Below are 24,039 nucleotides of genomic sequence, written 5' to 3'. Positions count from 1 at the left end.
ACAAATATTTTCACTTTTAAATTCCTATATTATACTGAACTAAAGAAACATTCCAAACTTACATGTATATATATGTTTTTGGCATTTAACAAAAGAATAACATATTACAATACAATATATGGTTTTATATATAGCAATAACCAAAGTTATCTTGAGACTAAATTACGTACTATAGGTTCCTGCATAACAGTTTCAATCTTCTTCTCTGCCATTACAGTATATTCCGCAAAGAGAGTTCGCATAACAAATTCTCCTGGTCGTAAGTCGGTGTCAATGTGGACAGTGGCAGGAAACTGAGCTCTCTCTTTGCGGGCACCCCAGGGTAAGAGCGTCGAGCCGTGACTCCCAGTGCTGCTCCCACCTCCGCCACCACCATTGTTTTCTGTACTGGAATCTAAATTAGAACAATTATGAAATATCAATGATATCTTTATTAACTATTTTTAGTTTTATATAAATGATAATCCAAAATAAACTCAAAACACATCTCTAATAAACTATCTCTCAAAGTGAATAATTAAATATGAAAATAAGATTGTAAAAGATTATTTAAAGTAGTGAAAATTAATGCTATTAAAATCCATTGACATTTGAGAGAGAAAAACATTTGTCCATTTCAAAACTTAACTAACCATAGACTAATCATCACTATCCTGAACATATATAAATCAAAGATAAAGGAGCCATACTAAAACATCTTATAACATAGCATAAACGTAACATAAATTTCAATATCTGAATCCATCTTAATAATAAAATTCTCTGTACAATGCAAGGAAGAAAAATGATCACATCTCGCTCTAATTGTGTAGACTCGTATTAATCTAGTACAGTACTATGTCGGCATTTGGATATCTACCAATATTTTATGTAAGTCACAGCAGGAAGACTAAGCATGTCTTTTGTGCAACCTTTGATTTAATCTGAATTTACATCAATGAGTAATCCTATTTTTCTATTGTTACTGACAAATTTGAGAAGAAACTTCTAAATAAAAATATTCATAAATGTAGTCATTAAGCTTAAGACATTGTCAACTTGCTACCTAAACAGTACACAAAAATACACAAATGAATAAATGTTAACCATTCTGCAAAAATCATTTAGGAACGTATCTACATCACTTTTAATTTTCTTTAACAAAGCTTCAATAATTTTACAAAATAAAAGATTGTAACATTTAATTTTAGTTAATTAGGGAACAATGAATTCGTTGTCACCTAATTTGCATCAAGCAGCAACCTTGCGTTCACAAGGAAATGCTGACTTTCTTCACTTCTGAAAATTAAAATATTGAGCCAAAAGTATAAGAAGTCAACCTTCTCCAACACTAATACCAAAGTTTCCTTAGTTAACAACAGAAAAATTGCTATCAAATGTTGTTTGTAAATTAGTACGAGTCACAACTCGGTAATAGACAAAGGCAACAATGGACAATTTCTCTTCAACGTTCTCTTCACAAACCCTGCATAACTTAATAAGGAGGTCAAGGGAATAAATAAGTGATGGAACTATTACCCGACATAATAGTGTGCGAGCGCTCAGAAAGAGGCTCAGCAGAGTTAACCCCACTTTCGTGAGCAGCAGATAATTGGTCATTTTCATCATCACTGTTAATTTCGGTAAGCTCGTCTTGCCCAGCCTCTCGACCATCGCCAGGTCCTCGTTCCCCAACATCTTCACCATCTGCAAAAAGAGTAACAAGATATCAACCCGTACAAAATTAACTGTATCTGTAGACTTGAGCCTTTGGCAATAATACTGATGATAATACTATAATACTGAGTTTGTTTGCCCATGCCTTCAACTTCTTCATGAACATCGATTGAATGGCTATGACACCTCTATCAAATGGGTCCCAGCGCATTGTGGTATACTCCATAATGAACTTGTAGATCAACTGGCCAAAGCGATGAACAACATGCCTTACATTACCCATCATCCAATTCCTCATGTTGCACGTAAAAGGAGCCTTCAAAGATGCCATCACCCAAGATTTTGTAATGAAATGGAAGATGTCATGCTCATCTTTGTACTGTGTCCATTAAAAAGAAATGAGAAAATTGGAAACATGTCAGATATAATAGCAGAAAAATTGATGAAACGACGGCCAGATTAAGCTGGGACACACCAAACTGGCAGCACACAGTTCTAAATACAGAACAGATATCAACGAACTCTGCGTCCACTGTCAGGTGCCAGAAACAATCGAACACTATCTCCTTCACTGTTTCCGACATCATAGTGCCCGAGTAAACTTCAAACAAGTATTTATTGCACTTAAAATATTCCTTACCATCGAGCATATATTAGGAGGTGACCTCTCGTTACATGAAAAAAACATCAAATAGTTTATCTTGAGTTTATCTTGAGATGATTTCGGGGCTTTAGTGTCCCCGCGGCCCGGTCCTCGACCAGGCCTCCACCCCCAGGAAGCAGCCCGTGACAGCTGACTAACTCCCAGGTACCTATTTACTGCCAGGTAACAGGGGCATTCAGGGTGAAAGAAACTTTGCCCATTTGTTTCTGCCTCGTGCGGGAATCGAACCCGCGCCACAGAATTACGAGTCCTGCGCGCTATCCACCAGGCTACGAGGCCCCTTTAGTCAAAGCATTAGCTAAATATCTCCAGTCTACCAACAAATTGGGCCACATTTGACCCATGCCACATTTATACCTGGCACCACCAACAGCCAAACACAGAAAACAACTGCCTCGCCACAGCACGAAGGATCAGCTGACACCATAAACACAACATCCTGCACTACAGTGCAGTAAGTCTCCCTCTAACACACCTCCTCTGTTTTAGTCCCCGCTCTTCTATCTACAGAACAACACAACTCTTTTTGAAACCTTATCATTCTCAATGTAAACGCCTCTCCCAACATTTGTACCCGTGCAGTCATCGGGAGGATAAAGCCTTCATGCAAACTGCACATACCATCAAGAAGAAGTTGCTTGTTGGGTTTCTTTCTAGAGGAGTTATTTTGATCATTTCCGATGTAGATTGCACAGGTTAACCAGACAGTGGTCTTTTTTGATTCACCTACCTTTTTGGGTCCTTCCCCAGTCGATGACAATTATGACATACTTTAAATGTAAAGTTCTCATAGGCCATTGCTCCCTTCACCTCTCTGAGGGGACCAGGTTCTGGCTCATGGTCCATGGTAGGCATAAGGACTCCTGTGACTGATGACTCCAGACTAATATAGCACATATCAGTTCGGAAAACTTCAGGGAGCCGACGGGGTTCCCCACAGAAGAGGCCCAAAGATACTGCTGCCGAGAAGATAAATGGGACACCATCAATTCAGCCACCGTCTTGCTGTAGAGATGGCAATAAAGACACTCAAAAATACCAGACTTATAGAGCCGAGAAATTCAAACTAGCGAGGTACAGTACATGTCGGCATACATCACCGAGTCGATCTTCTGAAAGAGGCAAAGCTGCGGAAAAGCGCCTGGGTTTGGACACGGAGCATGAAGTGCTTGAAACCAGGGCTCAGCCTGCTATCAACACATCCCGTCCTCCTAATGTCAGGAAAACGATCAATACACTTTCGAGCTCTCGCGGCGCTCAATAGCGTTACCAATTTTCTTTTGAGTCCGCGTAACGGACTCGCTCATTAGTCACGAGAAAAAATATTTCCATAAAATCCATTTTTTATCCGATCGACTTTGGGATAGTTTAAAAGTCTTCGCCATGAAATTTCCGTTTTCCCTAATAGCTGCATAGCCTATTTGGGAGAACGGCATGGCATTGCATCATCGTGGTAAGACAATTGTATTGTTGACACGACGGGTGTAATCGACGTAGTTTTTTATTTGGTGCCGGTCTAACGCATCCTTGTGTGACATTTTATACTTATATTCTTCTAGAACATTCTATTGCGAACACATTGGTACAAAAATTAAATACGTACATCGAAAATTAATGTCAGAACAGTGAAAAAGAGTATACAATTTTCAATAGGGGTCTCGCCGATGTGCAGTCACGGGTAACACTTCGGCCACTTCCCACACTCTTGCGAGTGGGCTGTGACATAGATTCTACATTTACATGCATATGTCCGCGTAGGGAATTTTATTGCGATCTTGGTGATATCAAATAGGACAAGATACACTGTAGGACAAGTGTGGAGTTGACAACCCTGAAAAAGAGTAGAAACATTTCGTCGCTGTTTGGCGCTCACGGCTAGTGATCGACGTAGTTCTTTATTTGGTGCTGGTCTAACTTATGCTTTAGTGACATTTTATAATTATGTTCTTCTATCTAGAACATTCTATTGCAAACACATTGGTACAAAAATTAAATAAGTACATCGAAAATTAATGTCAGAACAGTGAAAAGAGTACATATACACTTTTCTGTGTTGCTGCTCGATCGCCTGAAACGCCGCGCACATGGGCAAGTTTTTTCTTGCTTGCCAGGAGCGCGAAAGGGTTAAAGTGTCCTCTCCTAACCTACCAGAGGACCCAAAACAGAAAACGGGACAGTACATCACTTTCGCGAGCCGCTTCCATTTTCAAGGACAACAATTTTTGGTCTTATGTAATCATACAATCGAAAAGAAACAAGAACAGCCTCCAAAGTCACACCATGCTCAGCGTGAAACCACACATGCAAATTACAGGCTCCAACACAAACACTCGAGTAACCAGCAAGTCATCGAGGCTACCTCAACACCAGCAGACGACGGCACTTTTCAGTTACCCAATCAAAGACTTTATTTATATCTGCTTGTAGTTTTTCAGCGTCTTCTACAGTGTCAATTTTCATGCTGATTTTTGTATCTGCAAAGGATGACACGAAGCTGTGGCTAGTATTTTTGTCTATATCCGAGATAAGAATAAAAAATAGCAGTGGTGCCAGGACTGTGCTGTGAGGTACAGAGTTTTTCACTGCTTGATACCTGCTTGACGGGGTTCTGGGAGTTCTTCTACTCCCCACGCCTGGCCCAAGGCCAGGCTTGACTTGTGAGAGCTTGGTCCACCAGGTTGCTGCTTGGAGCAGCCCGCAGGCTCACAAACCCACTACAGCCCGGTTGATCTGGCACTTTTTTTTAGAGAACAATCTAGTTTTCTCTTGAAGATGTCCACAGTTGTTCCGGCAATATTTCTTATACTCGCTGGGAGGATGTTGAACAACTGTGGACCTCTGATGTTTATACAGAGGACTCTGATTGTGCCTATGGCACCTCTGCTCTTCACTAGTTCTATTCTGCATTTTCTTCCTTATCGTTCACTCCAGTACGTATGTTGTTATTTTACGGTGTAGATTTGGGACTTGGCCCTCCAGTATTTTCCATGTGTATATTATTTGGTATCTCTTTCTAGTTAGTACATTTGGAGAGTTTTGACACGATCCCAATTATTTAGGTGCTTTATCGCGTCTATGCGTGCGATATATGTTCTCTGTATTCCCTGTATTTCAGCAATCTCTCCTGCTCTGAAGGGAAAAGTGAGTACCGAGAAGTACTCGAGACAGGACAGCACAAGTGATTTGAATAGTACAACTATTGTTATGGAATCCCTGGATTTTGAAGTTTTCGTAATCCATCCTATCATTTTTCTGGCTGACGCAATATTTGCTTGGTTATGTTCCCTAAACGTTAGGTCGTCGGACATAATTATTTCGAAATCCTTGACATGCTGTTTACCTACTATGGGCAGATTCAATTGTGTTTTGTACCCTGTATTCAGATCAGGTATTTCAGATCCTCATTTTTGCCGTACCTGAGTACCTGGAATTTATCACAGTTAAACATCATGTTATTTTCTGCTGCCCAATCGAAAACACTGCTCTTGGGCTTGATCTTACTTGATTGACTGTCACTCTCTGCACTCTGTTTGACAAAGTTATAACTCCAATGCCCCATTTTTCCCGTTATTCCTATTGATTTCATTTTATAGGCTATCACTCCATGGTTACATTTGTCGAAAGCCTTTGCAAAGTGTGTGTATACAACACCTGCTCTCTGCACCTCTGTGAGGGAGTCAGGTTGTTGCTCTGATGTGAGCTCCACGGCTGATATGACCAAGTAGGTCGGAAGGCATCTCATCAAGATGTCTTCACAGAGCCACAAGGGGTCCCATGCCCCCCCAAGAAACATTATGTTTACTTTAGGCACCACACATGATGTTTGTATTTTACAAACAGTATTTTACAAACATCAGTTAGTCTTTCCATAAAGTATAGAGTTAATTTTGTCATAATTGTAGATGTACTAAGGATGAACAAGGGGACAGGAGGCCTGGTATGTGGGTGCATACATAAACAAATGAGAATTCAGTATAAAAGTACTTACAGGTTATCACAGTATGGAACATTTGTTTCGAGTCATCTAACTCCAAGAGAAGTACGTGCTGCAAATGCCAATCACTTACCTATGGTTTCAAGTGGTTCTTGTAAGCAAGTATCACTTGAATTTATAATGCGATACATTGCATTTGTCATCTTTCTAAGAGGATTTGCAGCAACATTATATGTTTGTCGAAACATTATGCAAACCGATTTCAAGCAAGGACTACATAAAGCAAATGCCTAATTATTAGCCATAATCAGTGACAATTGCCTTTTTTCCTTATATATAATTTATATTTCTGATTATACCAAGATATTACCAACTTTACACCAGACTATGTAAAAAACACAAGATATATTCAAATGGCCACTATCACTGATGCAAATCCAAACTTGCGTCTGACTTATCATCTGTTATCACTCTCCCATGATAACGTGCGAGTAACCCTATAGATAAGGTTGACAGCACATGGCAACGTTAACATGCCTGCCATCAATATTCACTGCAACAAAAATTGCATATATTCTCTAGTTAATCCTTCAAGGAATTATCTACGAAACCATTAATACTACTTTTTAATGCCTGTGACTACTACGGCAAAACTAAGACACAAATCATGACAGATTTACATCAAACATAAAAACTAATCAGAGTTATTTTACAGCAAAATAATTACTTTCAATATTCTACTTATCACTCATATTATCTTTCAATATTCTACTAATACAACTACCTATCACTAATTTAGACACAAAATCAAGCTTTGAATTAATACAAAAAGTTCCTTTCTGAGCATTGCGCTTGAATGATTCCCAAGGCAAGCTCTGGCCTGGTCCCAGGATACCTGCTAGTCCAGCAGGTACCTATAAAAAACATCCAACACAGAGTGGTCAAAGAAAGCTTAAAGACTGGAAGAAATCCTTTGTGTCACCCGGAACATGCTGCACCACCTTACCAGAAAAGAAAAAGAATAGTGAAGGGGGGTGAGAAATGCCAAGTGTCAAATAGAATCTTATTACTGATTCAATACCACATCCCTAAAAAGTGAAAAATACACAGAAAAGCTGGCTACCACATCCTGAAAGAACAGGGTGCTCTCAAAACACACACAAAAGCAGCCAACTCTCTTAACCCCTGCAAAGAACTTTATCAACTGCCAAGTGAGGGCATGCCTTGAAGTTCACTACAGGAAGGCAATAAAGGGAAAATCCAAATGAGGAGCTGCAAAAAGTTTGCCTCATAAGCAAGAATAAGCACAAGTGCTAGAAAGTGGGGTTCAAGCAGTGCACTTTTGGGCCCAAGGGGGACTACTCGCAAATTGTCTCAACCAGAGGAGTTAAATCCGTTTCTAAAAAGTAGGAATACTCTGATGCCTCTGCACGAGCCAAAAACAAACCCCAAGCATTTATATTTAAGCACACAGGCATAAGGCTTGGCAGCTGCAAAACGAGTGACTTCCCAAATCAACAGTTCAGGTAGGATCCAAGCCTCCATACACAAGCCTGAACACATTCAAAGCATTATGTGACAAAGAGTGCTGGGAAGATGGGGACACCATGAGTGTAGCTCTCATCCTGTAACTACACTTAGGTAATTACTTTTGTAATTACATCCAAGTATGAATCACCTTGAAACCCAACAGTGGAAATGCTGAAGACAGAAGTGGGTGGCTGTTGGGGTCAAAATGCTGCATTCAGCACACCATGTGACTGTGCCAAGTACAGTAGCTCTTTATCCATCACAGGACTGATGCACCATGGCAAACAATATTGGTGGCACACAACTGGTTATAACCAGTAACCAATCACTCGCTTTCAACCAGGTCACAGTGCATGAAAGAGGGTCTTGGGGGGTCAGAACAAGATTTACTGGCTGACCCTAACTGAACTTTGTGTGACCCCAAGGTAAGAAATGACAAGGATAGCCTGTGACCACAACAAATCGAGCCACAATAAACTCATCCATAGCCAGATCTAGAAATTAAACAGTCATGAATATAGTTGGATGTTTAACAGAAGGACCCTCACCACAGAAGCATGAACCAAACCTGAGCGGAGATGACGACTCTGGGTCACTGATTAGGCAAGAAACACACAAAAGACTTGACAGTGTGCACACAATAAGTGTTCCAAATCATGAACATACTGTATTCTTGTACCAACAACAAAGCATGAGCCCATTGCTCAGTGAAAACAAATTGCCATGTATGAAAAGTCAAGTAAATCTGGTCTCAGGTCTACTCCGTCATTACTGGGGTCAGTCAGGAAGAATGAAACGGGACTCGAAGCAGGGAACCAGGTGTTAGCATGGGTGCTGTAAGTTCATGGTGGTCGGAGGGTGTGACAGTGGGCTAAACAGGAGGTTCATTAGATTACAGCTTGGTACGTCTTCTTTATGATTCCAAGTAATGCTTGGAAATGTTTTGATTGTTCAAGTGAAATTTCTTTAGTTACTCTGGACCAGAGTGAGTTTTCTTCCCATGCATTGCTAGCAGTTGGCACCGGTATGATCTAACATGGTCATTTAAAATGATCCCATTTGTGCTCATGAAGGATATCACCCTTCCCTGGAAGGATGTCACTAATTCTCTTCCACTACACATAAGGGGCATAACTGGCCGACCCCTTGCAGTGTTCAAGAGAGAATTTGACAAGCACCTCCAAAGGATACTTTATCAACCAGGCTGTGACTCATACGTCAGGCTGCGAGCAGCCATGTCTAACAGCCTGATTGACCAGTCGAGCAACCAAGTGGCTAGGTCGATGACCAGGCCGCGGGAACGCTAAGCCCCGAAATCATCTCAAGGTAATATCAAGATAAGGTCCCTCACTCTCATCATTAACTCCTTCAAGACATGGATGGATCATGACTCGAAGAGCATCCAGGCAAGTAGCATAGAAAAACTACTGTAATAAAGATATCCCAACAGCATTTATTTAGCATACAATTAGTGGCCAAAACTACAGGTCAGTTGAATTTACAGAGCTTTTCTCTAGCAGTACTCTATACAGTACAGTATATGAAATGAATGAATACGCAAAGAAACCTGGCATCAGATTTAATTGCACCTACAAGACGTAATACCTTGCTTGGAAGAAATAAGACGATCGAGAAGCAATTTTTTGAAGACTGCAACCCCAGGGGCCACAATTCTGCGGCCAATACGGGGCGAGAGAGTGGGGGAGTGTAACGAGGAGCCTTCTCCACTTGAATGACGAGAAAGTATAGGAGTGTAGGTAGTTTGTACTCGACTCTCTTTGGGCTCCTTGTCTTCCTTTCCTCTGTGGCTGTTTTGCAATAACCATCCCCAGAAATGCATGCAAGAGTGCAACAGTTTTTTTGGCTTATTGATAATAAACACTCATAACTTTGGTATCATGATGATTCTTAAAATTTATACCATTATGATTTTTCATGAAAACAGTGTGTAAGAAAATATAGTCATTCTTTAATCTAATTAACCCAATAAATTTCCAGTGAAATATAAATATTAAATAATAAACTGAAATTAACAGAATATTGTATAAAAACTAATCTTTTGGGGAAGTAGATTTTTTATGTAATAAATCTAAATCTATAAAAAGAGAATATCTATCTGTCTGAGGTTGGAGGGCAGATGCTTAGGGCTAGCCTCAACCAACTCTCCAAGATGACACATGGAGTCATGGCCAACTAGTCGCAGTTGACCATAGTGCTTATCCGCATCTATGGCCAACACCCCCATCCCACCCTCCTATGTTTCATGAAATCAGTGGTATGTTTACCTTTTTTTGGGGGGGGGAGGGGGGAGTTTTTCAGTTCTTCATAATGTAAAGATTAAATTTCCGAGAGAGGGGAGAGGAGAAATGTTGGAAGAGAGGGGGGATTGAGATAGGTCAGAGGGTGGAAGAGGGGAGGAGATATGAGAAAAGGGCGAGAGGGGAGAAGGGGAGAAAAGGGAAAGAAAGAGGGGATGGGAAGAGGAGGAAGCAGGAAAGGTGGGGAGAAGGGAGGAGTGGGGAAAGGTGGAGGGAGAAGAGGAGAGAAAGGGGCAGAGGAAGGGAAAAAAGGTGGACAGTAGGGTGGGGAAAGAGGGGAGGAAAAAGTGGAGAAGGTGGGGAGAGGGTGAAGACAGGGATAGACAGGAGGGGGAGTGGGAAGAAAGGGGGAACAGAGAGGGAACAGAGAGGGAGAAGGGAAAGAAAATGGGGGATGAGAGAGAGAGAGGAGGAAGAGAAAGGGGGAGGGGGAAGAGTGAAAGGGAAGAGAAAGGGAGAGGGGGTAAGAGAGCTGGAGAGGGGGAAGGGAGAGAGGGAGGGGGGAGGGAGAGAGGAAAGAGAGATGGACAGGGGAAAGAGAGGGGGCAAAAAGAGCAAAGAGGGAAAGAGATAAAATGGGAAGAGAGACCCAGGCACCACTGAGTACCCCTCCTAGTGACAAATAAAGAAACCTATGTTTAATAAAGCAAACGTCGACTTTAATGAAATGCCTTTTTCTGTAGGGGCCTTCAAGCTTACCAAGACTTGTACATTCCTTAGAGATACGAACCAGGCCTCCGAGACCCACCATTGCTTACCAAGAGTTAGGACAAGAATGTGGAGCTCACTAAAACACCCTAAACATGATGCATCTGACAGTCACCAAGAAGCAAGCCAGGTCATCTGGACTACCAATGAGCTCACTGCATCCACCAGTAAACCCAGTGCCAAAATGTGACGACGTGCCAGCCGAAGCCCCACGGAGCTCCAAGTCACAGGAAAATCTACAAATGGAGAAAAACGTGAACACGAACAAGAGCAGGAAGTGTAGAGGAAAGGGGCCAGCAAAGAGCACTCAAGAACAAGGAATCCTCCCCCTCACCCCCCATCCCTGTGACAGTCAAGACAATGTAGAGCCAAAAAAATCCACCATTTCATGCAACGAAATATTTCTTTTTGGTGGGCCCCTTAATGGCTCATTGATGCTAGCCACCTGGACAGCTTTACACGTACAGTATTATGTCACACCAGAACAATGCAAGACATAAATGTATACCCCAGACCAGAACCGAAACCTGGTCCACTAAAAGGGGCATCGGGAGCAGGTGATACTAGATCACCTATACCAAGAGGAAAAGCCACCAGAGAGGTAAACAGCAGTAAAACAATCAATGGCATGAAAAATATGAACAACACTAATAAAACAGGAATACAGTAGTTGGGTCACTACATCCCTGGAGTTATACACCCCAACCACCAGGTGGCAAGCCCTGGAAGGCCACAATCACCCAGTGTAACCATAATAGACATGCATCACCTAGAAAGTAACCAAAGCCCATGAAAGGTATAGGTCAGGAATAGGGAGCCTAAGAGGAACCTGCCAAAAAGAGAGTTTTATTATATTCAATGCTGGATTTCTGGGAGGAGACCCGTTGCTGGCTCCCTGGTGCACCACAAGACTGTGGGGAAAATCAACAAGCAAAGAGGATGCCAAAACCTACAAACTGGAATAGGAGGTCAACATTGGTCATAAAAGGACAAGGACAGAGCTGCACAATGATGCACACTATGGGTCTGCAGGAAGGTTGCAGCAACACAAGGACAATGTATATAACTAAGAGACAAACAGGCCCTGGAACAAGGAATCAGGAACAATGGACCCACAATGAAAACAGCCCTCAGGACACACAGTAGTTTCAAAGCGTTATATGATAAAGAGTACTGGGAAGACGGGACACCAAGAGCGTAGCTTTCATCCTGTAACTACACTTAGGTAATTACAAAAACTGCAGATGAAAATCTGCATGCAAACCTGCACAGTATGAAAATCCATTACAGTACATACTGTACAATACCGTTAATATATTTGTTATTATGCCACAGTTGAGCCAACAGAGAGAGCACTATGAAAGCCAGTAAGACATACAACATACTGAAAGGTCTTAAACAGAATGTCTTCCACAGTTTGAAGGGTACTCATAAAGGTGCTTCATTTGCCCTGCTGTTGTATTTCTGCCATTTACTGTGTGTTTTGCAATACAGTATAAACCTATAATTTAGCTGTCTAAAGACGTGCAAATGAGAATACTGGAGTTCTTAACACTATCGGTCACTTTGGACCGGACTCTCGTCCATTATTTTTCTCTTGAATCCTAACTTTGGACCGGACTTTCGTCCACTACAAAAATATATGTATAAAATTCATTTTTTATCCAATCGACCTAGGGATAGTATCAAAATAAGCGCCTTTAGAGTGCGCACAATTTGATACCAAAATGAAAGATGTAACATGAAACTTGATGTCCAAACACTTACATGATTATAAATAGGTTTTTGGTCAAAATTTTAAAATATTTGTTTAAATTCTATTTATTGTGCTATTATGTTGGGACTAGTTTTAAAATCCACACCTTTACGTCGCGAACAATTTGATACCAAAATGAAAGATATAACACAAAAATTTATGTCAGAACACTGGAAAGATATAAATAATTTTGTGATGATGAGCTTCCAGAATTAAAATATTTGTTAAAATTCCAGTTATTGCTCTATTATTATGGGAGTAGTTTTAAAATACGAGCCTTTTTATTGCGAACAATTTGATACCAAAATGAAAGACGTAACACGAAAATTGATGTTATCAAACTGAACGAGTATACAGTGGAACCTCTATTAACGAGTGGCTCTATTAACAAGTTTTTCCAGTAACGAGCAAGCCACTCGCAGCAAATTTGTCTCTATTGACGAGCTCGCCTCTATTAACGAGTGAAACCACATGGCGCTTCCTAGCGTCTCGCGGGTTCTCGCAAATTCTCGGACGCCTCCAACGCCAGTGTTGTTGTTGTATCTCACACGACAAGCATCCCTCTGGATTTATTTGCGCTTTTCTCTGTTTTTTTTTTTGGCTTTGTGACTGCAATTTGTAACGCACGATGTCGCCAATGAAGCTGGTTGCTAAAGACAGTGTTGGCAAGGGGAAGAAAGCGACAATTACTGTGGAAGTGAAGAAGGAAATAATAGCAAAGCACGAGCGTGGTGTGCGTGTGGTTGATCTCGTCAGGGAGTATGGCAGGACCTCATCAACGATTTGTACCATTCTGAAGAGGAAGGAACAATTTAAGACGCTTGAGGTGGTTAAAGGAGTTACCAAGGTTAACAAGAAACGTCCACAAATCCTAGAAGAGGTTGAAAAGCTACTGCTAGTCTGGATGAATGAAAGGCAATTGCATGGCGATAGTGTCTCTGAAGCTCTTGTCTGTGCAAAGGCCAAGAAGTTGTATGTGGACCTTGTCAGGAAGACACCAGGTGTGTCGTCTGAAGAGGAGGAGATATTTAAGGCAAGCCGTGGATGGTTTGAGAAATTTAGGAAGAGAAGCGGTATCCACAGTGTTGTGCGACATGGGGAGGCTGCCAGCTCTGATAAAGCTGCTGCTGCTGAGAAATTTGTACCAGAGTTCCAGGAATTTGTTGCTGAAAAGGAGTTCTTGCCCCAACAAGTTTTTAATTGTGACGAGACTGGCCTGTTTTGGAAGAAAATGACGAAGAGGACCTACATCACACAGGAGGAACAATCTTTGCCTGGCCACAAACCGATGAAGGATCGGCTTACTCTCGTCCTCTGCGCCAATGTAAGTGGCGATTGCAAGGTCAAGCCGCTGCTAGTCTACCACTCAGAAAATCCACGCGTGTTCAAGGCATGTAAAGTGTATAAGGCGCAACTGAATGTGATGTGGAGGTCCAATAAGGAATCCTGGGTCACACGGATATTCTTCACTGAATGGATCAATGATGTTTTTGGCCCCTCAGTGAGGAAATATCTTGAAGAGAAACAGTTGCCACTCAAGGCCTTGCTTGTGCTTGATAATGCTCCTGCACATCCTCCACAGATGCGAGATGAATTGTATCCTGAAAATCAGTTCATCACCATCAAGTTCCTTCCTCCCAATACCACTCCACTCCTCCAACCTATGAACCAGAAAGTAATTGCAAACTTTAAGAAACTCTACATGAAGGCCTTGTTGGAGAGGTGTGTTGATGTGACCGACAATACAGGGCTGAGCCTCAAAGAATTCTGGAAGAACCACTTCAATATCCTGGGTGCCTTACGTTTGATCGATAATGCCTGGGAAGGAGTGACAAGGAGGACCCTTAACTCTGCATGGCGTAACCTGTGGCCTGAGGGTGTCTCTGAGCGAGACTTTGAAGGTTTCGGTCCTGCACCTGCATCTGCATCTGCACCTGTGGAAGACCCGGAAGTGCACCTAGTGGATGATATTGTTGCTCTGGGGCAAACTTTGGGTCTGGAGTTGGATGCTGCTGATGTGCAGGAGTTAGTGGAGGAGCACAGTGAGGAACTGACTACTGAGGAACTCCTGGAACTTCAGAAGGAGATTAATCAAGAGGAGGCACAAGAGTACTCATCAGGGGAGGAGGAGGTACGGGAGGATGCTGCTGCCTCTTCAAGTGAGATCAGGGAAGTGTTAGGAATGTTTGAAAAGGTGACCGCATTCTTAGAAAAACATCACCCTGATCAAGCAGTGACAACCCGATGTGTGAACATGTTTAATGACAATTTGCTGTCTCGTTTTAGGGACATCCTAAAACAAAGACAAAAGCAATTGTCAATAGAAAAGTTCTTTCCAAAAGTAGAGAAACGAAGAGCCAGTGATAGTGAACCACAACCCGGTCCCAGTGGGGTGAAAATCCCAAGAAGAGAGAGCCCGCCTGACTCAGAGGTGGATTCTCCTTCTACACCATAACCCCTCTCCTCCTTCCCACCTCCCCATCGTCTCCCTCAAGCCAACAACGACTCTTCATTAAGGCAAAGTAAAGTAAATGTTAAAACAGTACAACAAAACATTTATAATTACATGTGCAGTATTATATTGACATTAAAAAATGTCATACAAGTATGGATGTTTTTGGGAGTGGAACGGATTAAATTTATTTCCTTTATTTTAAATGGGGAAATTTGTTTCCAAAGACGAGTTTTCCAGGTAACGAGCTCGGTGCCAGAACGGATTAAACTCGTTAATAGAGGTTCCACTGTACACATTAGGTTGCAGTGTACAAATTGGTGCTCGTTCATGGGTAACTTTAGGATTTTCTGCGGGGAAGTACTCCAAACTTTTGTACATTATATTCATACACATCTGTAGTAAATTTAATTGTGAACACAATGATACCAAAACGAGCGACGTAGCACGAGAATTAAGGTGAGAAAGCTGAAACGAGTATACACATTTAGGTGTCACCGCGCGCTCGCCTGCACATCGGGTGCATGACCCTTAAGTTGACCGCGCGGCTGCCCGGTGACCGATAGTGTTAAAAAACTGGCAAGGAAGGTAGATAACTTCCTATCAAATTCTAAATGTTTCAGCAGCTAGAGGCAGGTGATTTTTGCTTTCAATAACCGTTCCGCGAGCGCTATGTCATGGGTTCATATCCTGGCCGGGGAGGATTTACTGGGCGCAATTCCTTAACTGTAGCCTCTGTTTATCGGCCTCGTAGCCTGGTGGATAGCGCGCAGGACTCGTAATTCTGTGGCGCGGGTTCGATTCCCGCACGAGGCAGAAACAAATGGGCAAAGTTTCTTCATCCTGAATGCCCCTGTTACCTAGCAGTAAATAGGTACCCGGGAGTTAGTCAGCTGTCACGGGTTGCTTCCTGGGGGTGGAGGCCTGGTCAAGGACCGGGCTGCGGGGACACTAAACCCCGAAATCATCTCAAGATAACTCAAGAATATATTTTTCCATAATTATTTCAATGTCTCATTTGTTTTGTTTTGCAGTAATATTATTCAATATTGTGTAATTTGAGGAATTTACATGGCTAAATGTGTTGACTAATCGTTATGCTCAACATATAATGCTCATAGCTAGTGACACGTAAATTTTATATTCTTAGCTGAATACAACAGTGTTTTTGCTGTTATTATGCTATATACACACATTATAGACATCTATATTTTTATAAACCATAATGAACCACTAAGTAATTCAAATGTGTGTGTGGTGAGGAAATCATAGCACAGTATAGAGGTACAACGAGCTGACTCCAGCAGCCAACATCACCTGACGCATCAAAATACCCTGAAATACACCATGTAATCGCTATCATTCCATTCACCTGGACTGTATGGGTCTCGAACCATGGACCCCACACGTGTGAAGCCGTAGCTCCATGAACTCGGCTATGAGCAGTCTTAAAAAGTCAAGTTCCAGATGTAGCAACCTGCTGCCAAGCTGGAATTTTCAACTTTCCCTGACTACTACTGAAGCCCAGAGGAATTACTCATCCACATCCATGTCATATATGGACATTCACAGCCCAGGTGAATGGAATGTTTATTTTTCCACGGAAAACTGGATGAAAATTTATAAAGCTATTATCACTTTAAATACTGCTATTATCATAAGAATCATAAATCATGAATTCACTAAATCATGAATATGAATAATTTTACACAAGATAATTTTCTAAAGGAACATGGGATCACATTGTATGATGTAGATTCACAAACTTCCACTGAGTGCTGTAAATGTCTGCCTCCTGCTGTGAACATCATAATTAGCATTGCGTTCACTGATATGCGAACCTTGTGTATAATAATTATTACACTCAGGATCATGCACGACACTATCAATGCAAAATAATTGCAGTTACAGTACTTATTTGTCATTATTAAGAGGTGCCATGGCCCTGTCTTGTGCAGCTCTGCTGTGCACTGGAGCTATATGTGCCATCCTTGGTTGCTCTGGCACTAACTGAGGCTCCGACAGCCACTAAGGACGCAGACGATTTTTTTTTCAAGATGGCTTCTGTTTACTGGAGTCCTGAGGAACAGGATGTAAGCCCCGTGTAACCGTGAGAGTTTTGAGTCTTACAATATCCTAACATTGGTCACAAGTTGAGTGGCGCACTACAACACACCAGACTAAGACGGATGGCGCAGTGCAGTGGCTAATGTGTGTTATAAATGTAAAAATTTCTAAATCATTTCATCTCTTTTTCAGAACCCTAACCCTAATACCGTAATGATACACAAGAACACACCTTTGTTATGACATTCCGTATCAAAGGATTCCGATATAATGAAATCAGAGAGATATACGAGGAAATTTCATAGAATCGTTCCTATGAAGTGGTTTGTGAATTTGTAAACAAATTTAAAACAACTAGACCCATACATCATAACATGGGGAAGAAAACGCCAATGGACAGAACGTGACAGTATCAAAGGAGTACTTATGATTTGAATTATAATATATATATCTGTTTTTGTATCAAACGAAATACACGAAATTGTGTAGGTTTTTAATGGAGTCGGATTTCATAGAAATAGATATCTAATTTTAGGACACCCTGTATAATAGAATAGAAATTGAAATGCAATATTCTATTGTATAAACATATGCCCTTAACTCTATTAGTTTTCTTAAGAAATTAATGTTACCAACTTTTTATTAAACAAAAATAATCAAAATTATTTAGAAAAAAATTTGAACCTTAAGGGTGAGGCTGAAGGGTTTTGGAGAGTGAGTCTGATGGTCTGGTGGGCTCCCACGTGCAGTCGATATGTGTAGAGAGAGACTGTATCCTCCGGAGTCGCTGGAGTGTTATTATTATCACTACTGATATTTGTACAGTTTGTCCGTGGCATGACTAGCGATGGTCGCATACTGGTTGGTAAAGTTTTGGTTCTCTTCATTTTATATCTATTTTCAACAATATGTAAACATTTTATAAAGAGAACACTTCAAGCCTGCAATCATTTCTTCAATTATAAGAAATATATGAAGGAATGAGTTTGGTAAAATGTTTATCCTTTGCTAACATGTGTTAATGTTGCACAGCACTCACTACACAGATATCTCAAGCCTCCACTTAGGCTAACTCATGTCAACAGTCCTTCACAAAGCTGTAATCTGCAGCTGCTAGGTATAGTATGTCAATGACTTTCCTTGAAGCTCTTTCATCAATACATTGGTAACATTTGTGCAATTTTCATACTTAAGCATAACTGCAATAAGGTCTGAATCCTCCCCTGCAGCATAATTTAGTGCAACATATGAGACCCCACAAATGCTTTTAGAAAAGCAACTTGAGTTGCGGTATTTGACAAAACAAAAATATCACATTTATAAGTTCAAGGAAATGCTGCTAAATATTACCTTAACACAAGTACTGTATTAAAATATAACATAAAGCATGTACATATGGAATATTTTACCTATGAGGTTCAACGAGAGAAAAGCATCAAGGGTTCATCCCATAATGAAATTACAGAAGTAGGGCAGCCAGCCTCAAGAAGCCTTACATGTTCAGTGTGCAGGAAGCTGCGTTCAAGTCCACCAGCTTTACCTTTGCTCCTCCACTTATACACATTGCAAAAACTAACAAATAAAATGTATACTCATAGGAAGTGTAAGCAACAAGGACGAATCAATTCTAAATGATACTGCATATATAAATTAAAGCAATTAGCTTTTTAACATAACATACTGTACTCACCAGGTGGAGGTGGAGTGGGGTTCATGGCAGAAGAGGAGATGGATATGGTGGAAGTTATAGTGGCCTGTGAAGCAGTCGAACTGTGAGTGCCAGATGCTAAAGACGCAGCAACAATGGCAGCAGCAGCAGGGAGGCTGGCAATTACCTCCTCATTCACGGCCTGAGCCAAGCCACCATCGTCCGTGATGTCTTCGGAGTCCGCCATAGTTCACATATCACCTGCTAATACCAAGAAGAATTCACGGTAAACAACAATAGTGATAAATATCCAAATTTGCATGAGAGTAGACAACCTATTCTGATTATTATTCTGATGATAATGTGTGGGTGGGGGTGCTGGAGTGAGGGGGGAGGGGTTGAAGTGTGTAATTACCCAAGTGTAGTTACAGGATGAGAGCTACGCTCGTGGTGTCCCGTCTTTCCAGCACTCTTTGTCATATAACGCTTTGAAACTACTGACGGTCTTGGCCTCCACCACCTTCTCACCTAACTTGTTCCAATCGTCTACCACTCTGTTTGCGAAAGTGAATTTTCTTATATTTCTTCGGCATCTGTGTTTAGCTAATTTATATCTAAGACCTCTTGTTCTTAAAGTTCCAGGTCTCAGGAAATCTTCCCTATCGACTTTATCAATTCCTGTTACTATTTTATATGTAGTGATCATATCACCTCTTTTTCTTCTGTCTTCCAGTTTTGGCATATTTAATGCCTCTAACCTTTCCTCTCCTGTGTGCCTTCCTCGTATAGTTTTAAAAATTTGGCATACATTTCATTTACTTCCCTGCCTAGCAACAATTCTGTCCAATTACACTCATTAAAAAAATTTCGAAGTTCCCCATAGTTGCCTCTCCTTAAATCGAGTTTATCAACTGTTTCAATGTCCCCATTTTCTTCTAGATGATATCTTAAAGCATATTTAATGTCTAACAGGACGTGATCACTCTTTCCCAAGGGAGGAAGGTACTGAATGTCAAAAATCTCTTCTTCTTTCCTGGTGAATACTAGATCCAGTACTGACGGTACATCTCCTTCCCTCATTCTTGTGGCTTGCTTTATGTGTTGATACAAGAATGTCTCCAGAATGAGGTTCACAAATCTGCATGTCCAAAAGTCCTCCGTTCTTGCTTCATAGGCCTCCCAGTCTATTGCTCTAAAGTTGAAGTCCCCCAGTATCAACAGTCGTGATTTATCTTTATCTGCTTGTACAATAATATCTCTCATGACCATTATGAGGCCCTCTCGTTTGTCATCCAGTTCTTCCTTTGTCCACGTGTTGCTTGCTGGTGGGCTGTAGGTATTTACAATTATCAGCTTATCATCCTGATTCCAGACCTGCAATGCCATTATGTCAATGTCTCGAGGGTTTTCAAATATTAACTCTTTTACCTTCAGGTGTTTTTTCACCAGTACAGCCACTCCTCCTCCCTTCCTAGTTTTCCTGTCACGTCTCCAAACTGAGTAGCCTCTTGGGAATATGACTTCATTTATTATATTTCCTTCAAGTTTCGTCTCTGATAATGCAACAATATCTGGGACCCTAAGCTGGATTATATCTTGCAACTCCAAAGTTTTTGACCTCACTCCATCTATGTTGGTATATACAATTTTCAGGAACATGTTCCCTTTTTCTTTGCTCTTTACTCCCCCTTCCACTACTGATCTTGTTGCTTTGTTTTTATGTACCATTTCACAAGCTTTCCAGTCCCTGTCACTTTGTAAAAAAAAGAATTTCTGTCTTCTTCATTTCTATCCCCATTTAGACGTTTTGCCTCAATTAGGTTCATTTTCAGCTTTTCTCTGTCTTCCTTGGAGAGGTCTTGTCTTATTGACCAAAATTTGCCAACCTCATCACTCTGCAGTTTCCTGGCATTTCTTAGCACTTCCATCATGTTTTTCACTCCATTAAACGTCACCCTTAAGGGGCGGTTCTTTTCTTTCTCATATTTTCCTATTCTTCTAAAATCACTGACATTTTCCTTTGAGCCTTCTCCTAAACCTACTATTTTCTCTATGATTTTCATCTCTTCTGCCGCTCGGTCCACCCTAGATGAAATTTCCTTCTCTAAACATCCAAAAATGATTATGGACTTAGTTCTATCTGCAGTGTTTTGTACCAGTTTACTGTTGGTAACCAGTTCTTTCCTAATTGCTTGCCTAATTTCTGCTTCTTGTTGGTCATTTCTGGTTTTGACTTCCGAACACACTTCTTTGATAGTCTCTTTCTCTTTTACAACTTCAGCATATGTCGCTTTTATTTCTTCTTTATACTTTTCTATTTCTTTATTCACCTCCTCTATGTGAGTTGTCAGTGAAGTTTCCAGTTGGAGATCCTTACCTAACTCTATGTTAGCCCTTAGGCTTGCTTGGAGTTGTTCACTATATAAGTCTATTTTCTTGTTTATTTCTTCAAAGTCACCACACTTCACTTTCCATGCCTCATTTTCTTTCACTAGTTCCTTGATTTGCTCCTCCTGATTTGTTACCTTGTCTGTTAATGCAGTAATAATCTTACCTTGTTGAAGCATACTCCCTTTTAGAGTGCAAAGCTCACTCCAAAGAGCTCCATTGTCCTCTTCCAATTTAAGCACTTTTTCTTCATACTTCTTTTGCATATCCTCAATTATCTCTAACCTGCCAAGAACACCTCCTTTCCTTATATCTTGTGGTGAGAATCCTTTGAAACCATCATCTGTTGGTGTGTCTACATTCTCAGTGGAGGTGCTGGCGGCGGCCATTTTTGTTTTTGTTCTAGACCAAAACAAACTTTTCCACTCGGCTATTTTCCCTCACTTTTACTTGTTTATTGTATTTTATTTGCTTTTACTCTTCCCTGAACCTTTATGTAACCTGGGACACCACTGTAGCCCTCAACCTGTGCCCAATACTTAGGTAATTCGATATTTCCAGGAGCTTGCTGCAGTGTGACTTCTGCCTCCTCCAGCTCACACTCACACCCCACCCCACACTGTGTGTGTGTAATTACCTAAGTGTAATTACCTAAGTGTAGTTACAGGATGAGAGCTACGCTCGTGGTGTCCCGTCTTCCCAGCACTCTTTGTCATATAACGCTTTGAAACTACTGACGGTCTTGGCCTCCACCACCTTCTCACTTAACTTGTTCCAACCGTCTACCACACTATTTGCGAAGGTGAATTTTCTTATATTTCTTCGGCATCCGTGTTTAGCTAGTTTAAATCTATGACCTCTTGTTCTTGAAGTGCCAGGTCTCAGGAAATCTTCCCTGTCGATTTTATCAATTCCTGTTACTATTTTGTACGTAGTGATCATATCACCTCTTTTTCTTCTGTCTTCTAGTTTTGGCATATTTAATTCTTCTAACCTCTTCTCGTAGCTCTTACCCTTCAGTTCTGGGAGCCACTTAGTAGCATGTCTTTGCACCTTTTCCAGTTTGTTGATGTGCTTCTTAAGATATGGGCACCACACAACAGCTGCATATTCTAGCTTTGGCCTAACAAAAGTCATGAACAATTTCTTTAGTATATCGCCATCCATGTATTTAAATGCAATTCTGAAGTTAGAAAGCATAGCATAGGCTCCTTGCACAATATTCTTTATGTGGTCCTCAGGTGATAGTTTTCTATCTAGAACCACCCCTAGATCTCTTTCTTTATCAGAATTCTTTAAAGATTTCTCACATAATATATAGGTTGTGTGGGGTCTATGTTCTCCTATTCCACATTCCATAACATGACATTTATTAACATTAAATTCCATTTGCCAGGTGGTGCTCCATCTACTTATTTTGTCCAGGTCTTCTTGAAGGGCATGACAATCATCTAAATTTCTTATCCTTCCTATTATCTTAGCATCATCAGCAAACATGTTCATATAATTCTGTATACCAACTGGTAGATCATTTATGTACACAATAAACATCACTGGTGCAAGAACTGAACCCTGTGGTACTCCACTTGTGACATTTCTCCATTCCGATACATTGCCTCTGATTACTGCCCTCATTTTTCTATCAGTCAGAAAATTTTTCATCCATGATAGAAGCTTACCTGTCACCCCTCCAATATTTTCCAGTTTCCAGAACAACCTCTTATGTGGAACTCTGTCGAAAGCCTTTTTTAGGTCCAGATAGATGCAGTCAACCCAACCATCTCTTTCCTGTAATATCTGTGGCTCGATCATAGAAACTGAGTAAATTCGATACACACGATCTTCCAGATCGAAAACCATACTGTCTGTCTGATATTATATCATTTCTCTCCAGGTGTTCTACCCATTTAGTTTTGATTAGTTTTTCCAATACTTTCACTATTACACTTGTCAATGATACAGGTCTATAATTGAGGGGGTCTTCCCTGCTGCCACTTTTGTAGATTGGAACTATGTTAGCCTTTTCCACACGTCTGCTACGATTCCTGTACACAGGGATGCCTGAAAGATCAGGTGAAGTGGAATGCTGAGCTCAGATGCACATTCTCTCAGAACCCATGCTGAAACGCCATCTGGGCCAGCTGCTTTGTTCTTACCGAGCTCCTTTAGCATATTTTCCACTTCATCTCTAGACACCTCTATCCGCTCTATGTTGTTCTCTGGAATTCTTATTGTGTCTGGTTCTCTGAAGATTTCATTTTGTACAAACACACTTTGGAACTTTCATTTAATGTTTCACACATTTCCTTTTCATTTTCCGTGAATCTGTTTCCCATTTTCAACCTCTGGATATTATCCTTTACCTGTAATTTGTTGTTTATGAATTTGAAGAATAGGCCCTCGTTCTGTTTTACATTTATCCGCTATCCCTTTTTCAAAATTTCTTTCTGCCTCTCTCCTTACTGCTGTATAGTTGTTTCTCGCATCTTTGTATCGCTGGTATGTTTGGGGGTTTGGCCTCTTCCTATACTGATTCCATTTTTGTGTCTTTTGGTCTCTTGCCCTCTCACAATTTCTGTCGAACCAATCCTGTTTTCTGGCCCTGCATCTCTGTTCTGGTATAAATTTTTTTGTGCCTTTATCATATATTTCACAAAACTTGACATACATCTCATTCACTTCCTTGCCTAGCATCAAGTCTGTCCAATTATACTCACTAAAAAAATTTCTAAGGTCACCATAATGTCCTCTCCTGAAGTCTGGTTTTTCAACTGCTTCAACCTCCTTATTTTCTTCCAGCTTATAACGCATTGCATACTTTATTCCCAAAAAGACATGGTCACTTTTACCCAAGGGAGGAAGGTACTTAATGTCAAATATCTCTTCCTCCTTCCTGGTAAATATCAAATCTAGCATGG

General features: G+C 40.9%; 1 protein-coding gene across 1 annotated transcript in view; it reads right to left on the bottom strand.

The window, feature by feature from the left end:
* The window catches only part of fry (Protein furry), a 542,054-nt gene that overhangs the window by 504,822 nt on the left and 13,193 nt on the right, over nt 1–24,039 (bottom strand). Inside the window, 3 exon segments of the mRNA XM_069301552.1 lie at nt 171–394; nt 1,519–1,686; nt 18,776–18,997. Of these exon segments, the coding sequence (XP_069157653.1) occupies nt 171–394; nt 1,519–1,686; nt 18,776–18,980 (597 nt within the window). The 5' untranslated portion in view covers nt 18,981–18,997.

The sequence above is a fragment of the Procambarus clarkii genome, chromosome 46 (genome assembly GCF_040958095.1).
Source record: "Procambarus clarkii isolate CNS0578487 chromosome 46, FALCON_Pclarkii_2.0, whole genome shotgun sequence".
NCBI lineage: Eukaryota > Metazoa > Arthropoda > Malacostraca > Decapoda > Cambaridae > Procambarus > Procambarus clarkii.
This window is presented reverse-complemented; position numbering and strand designations above follow the sequence as displayed.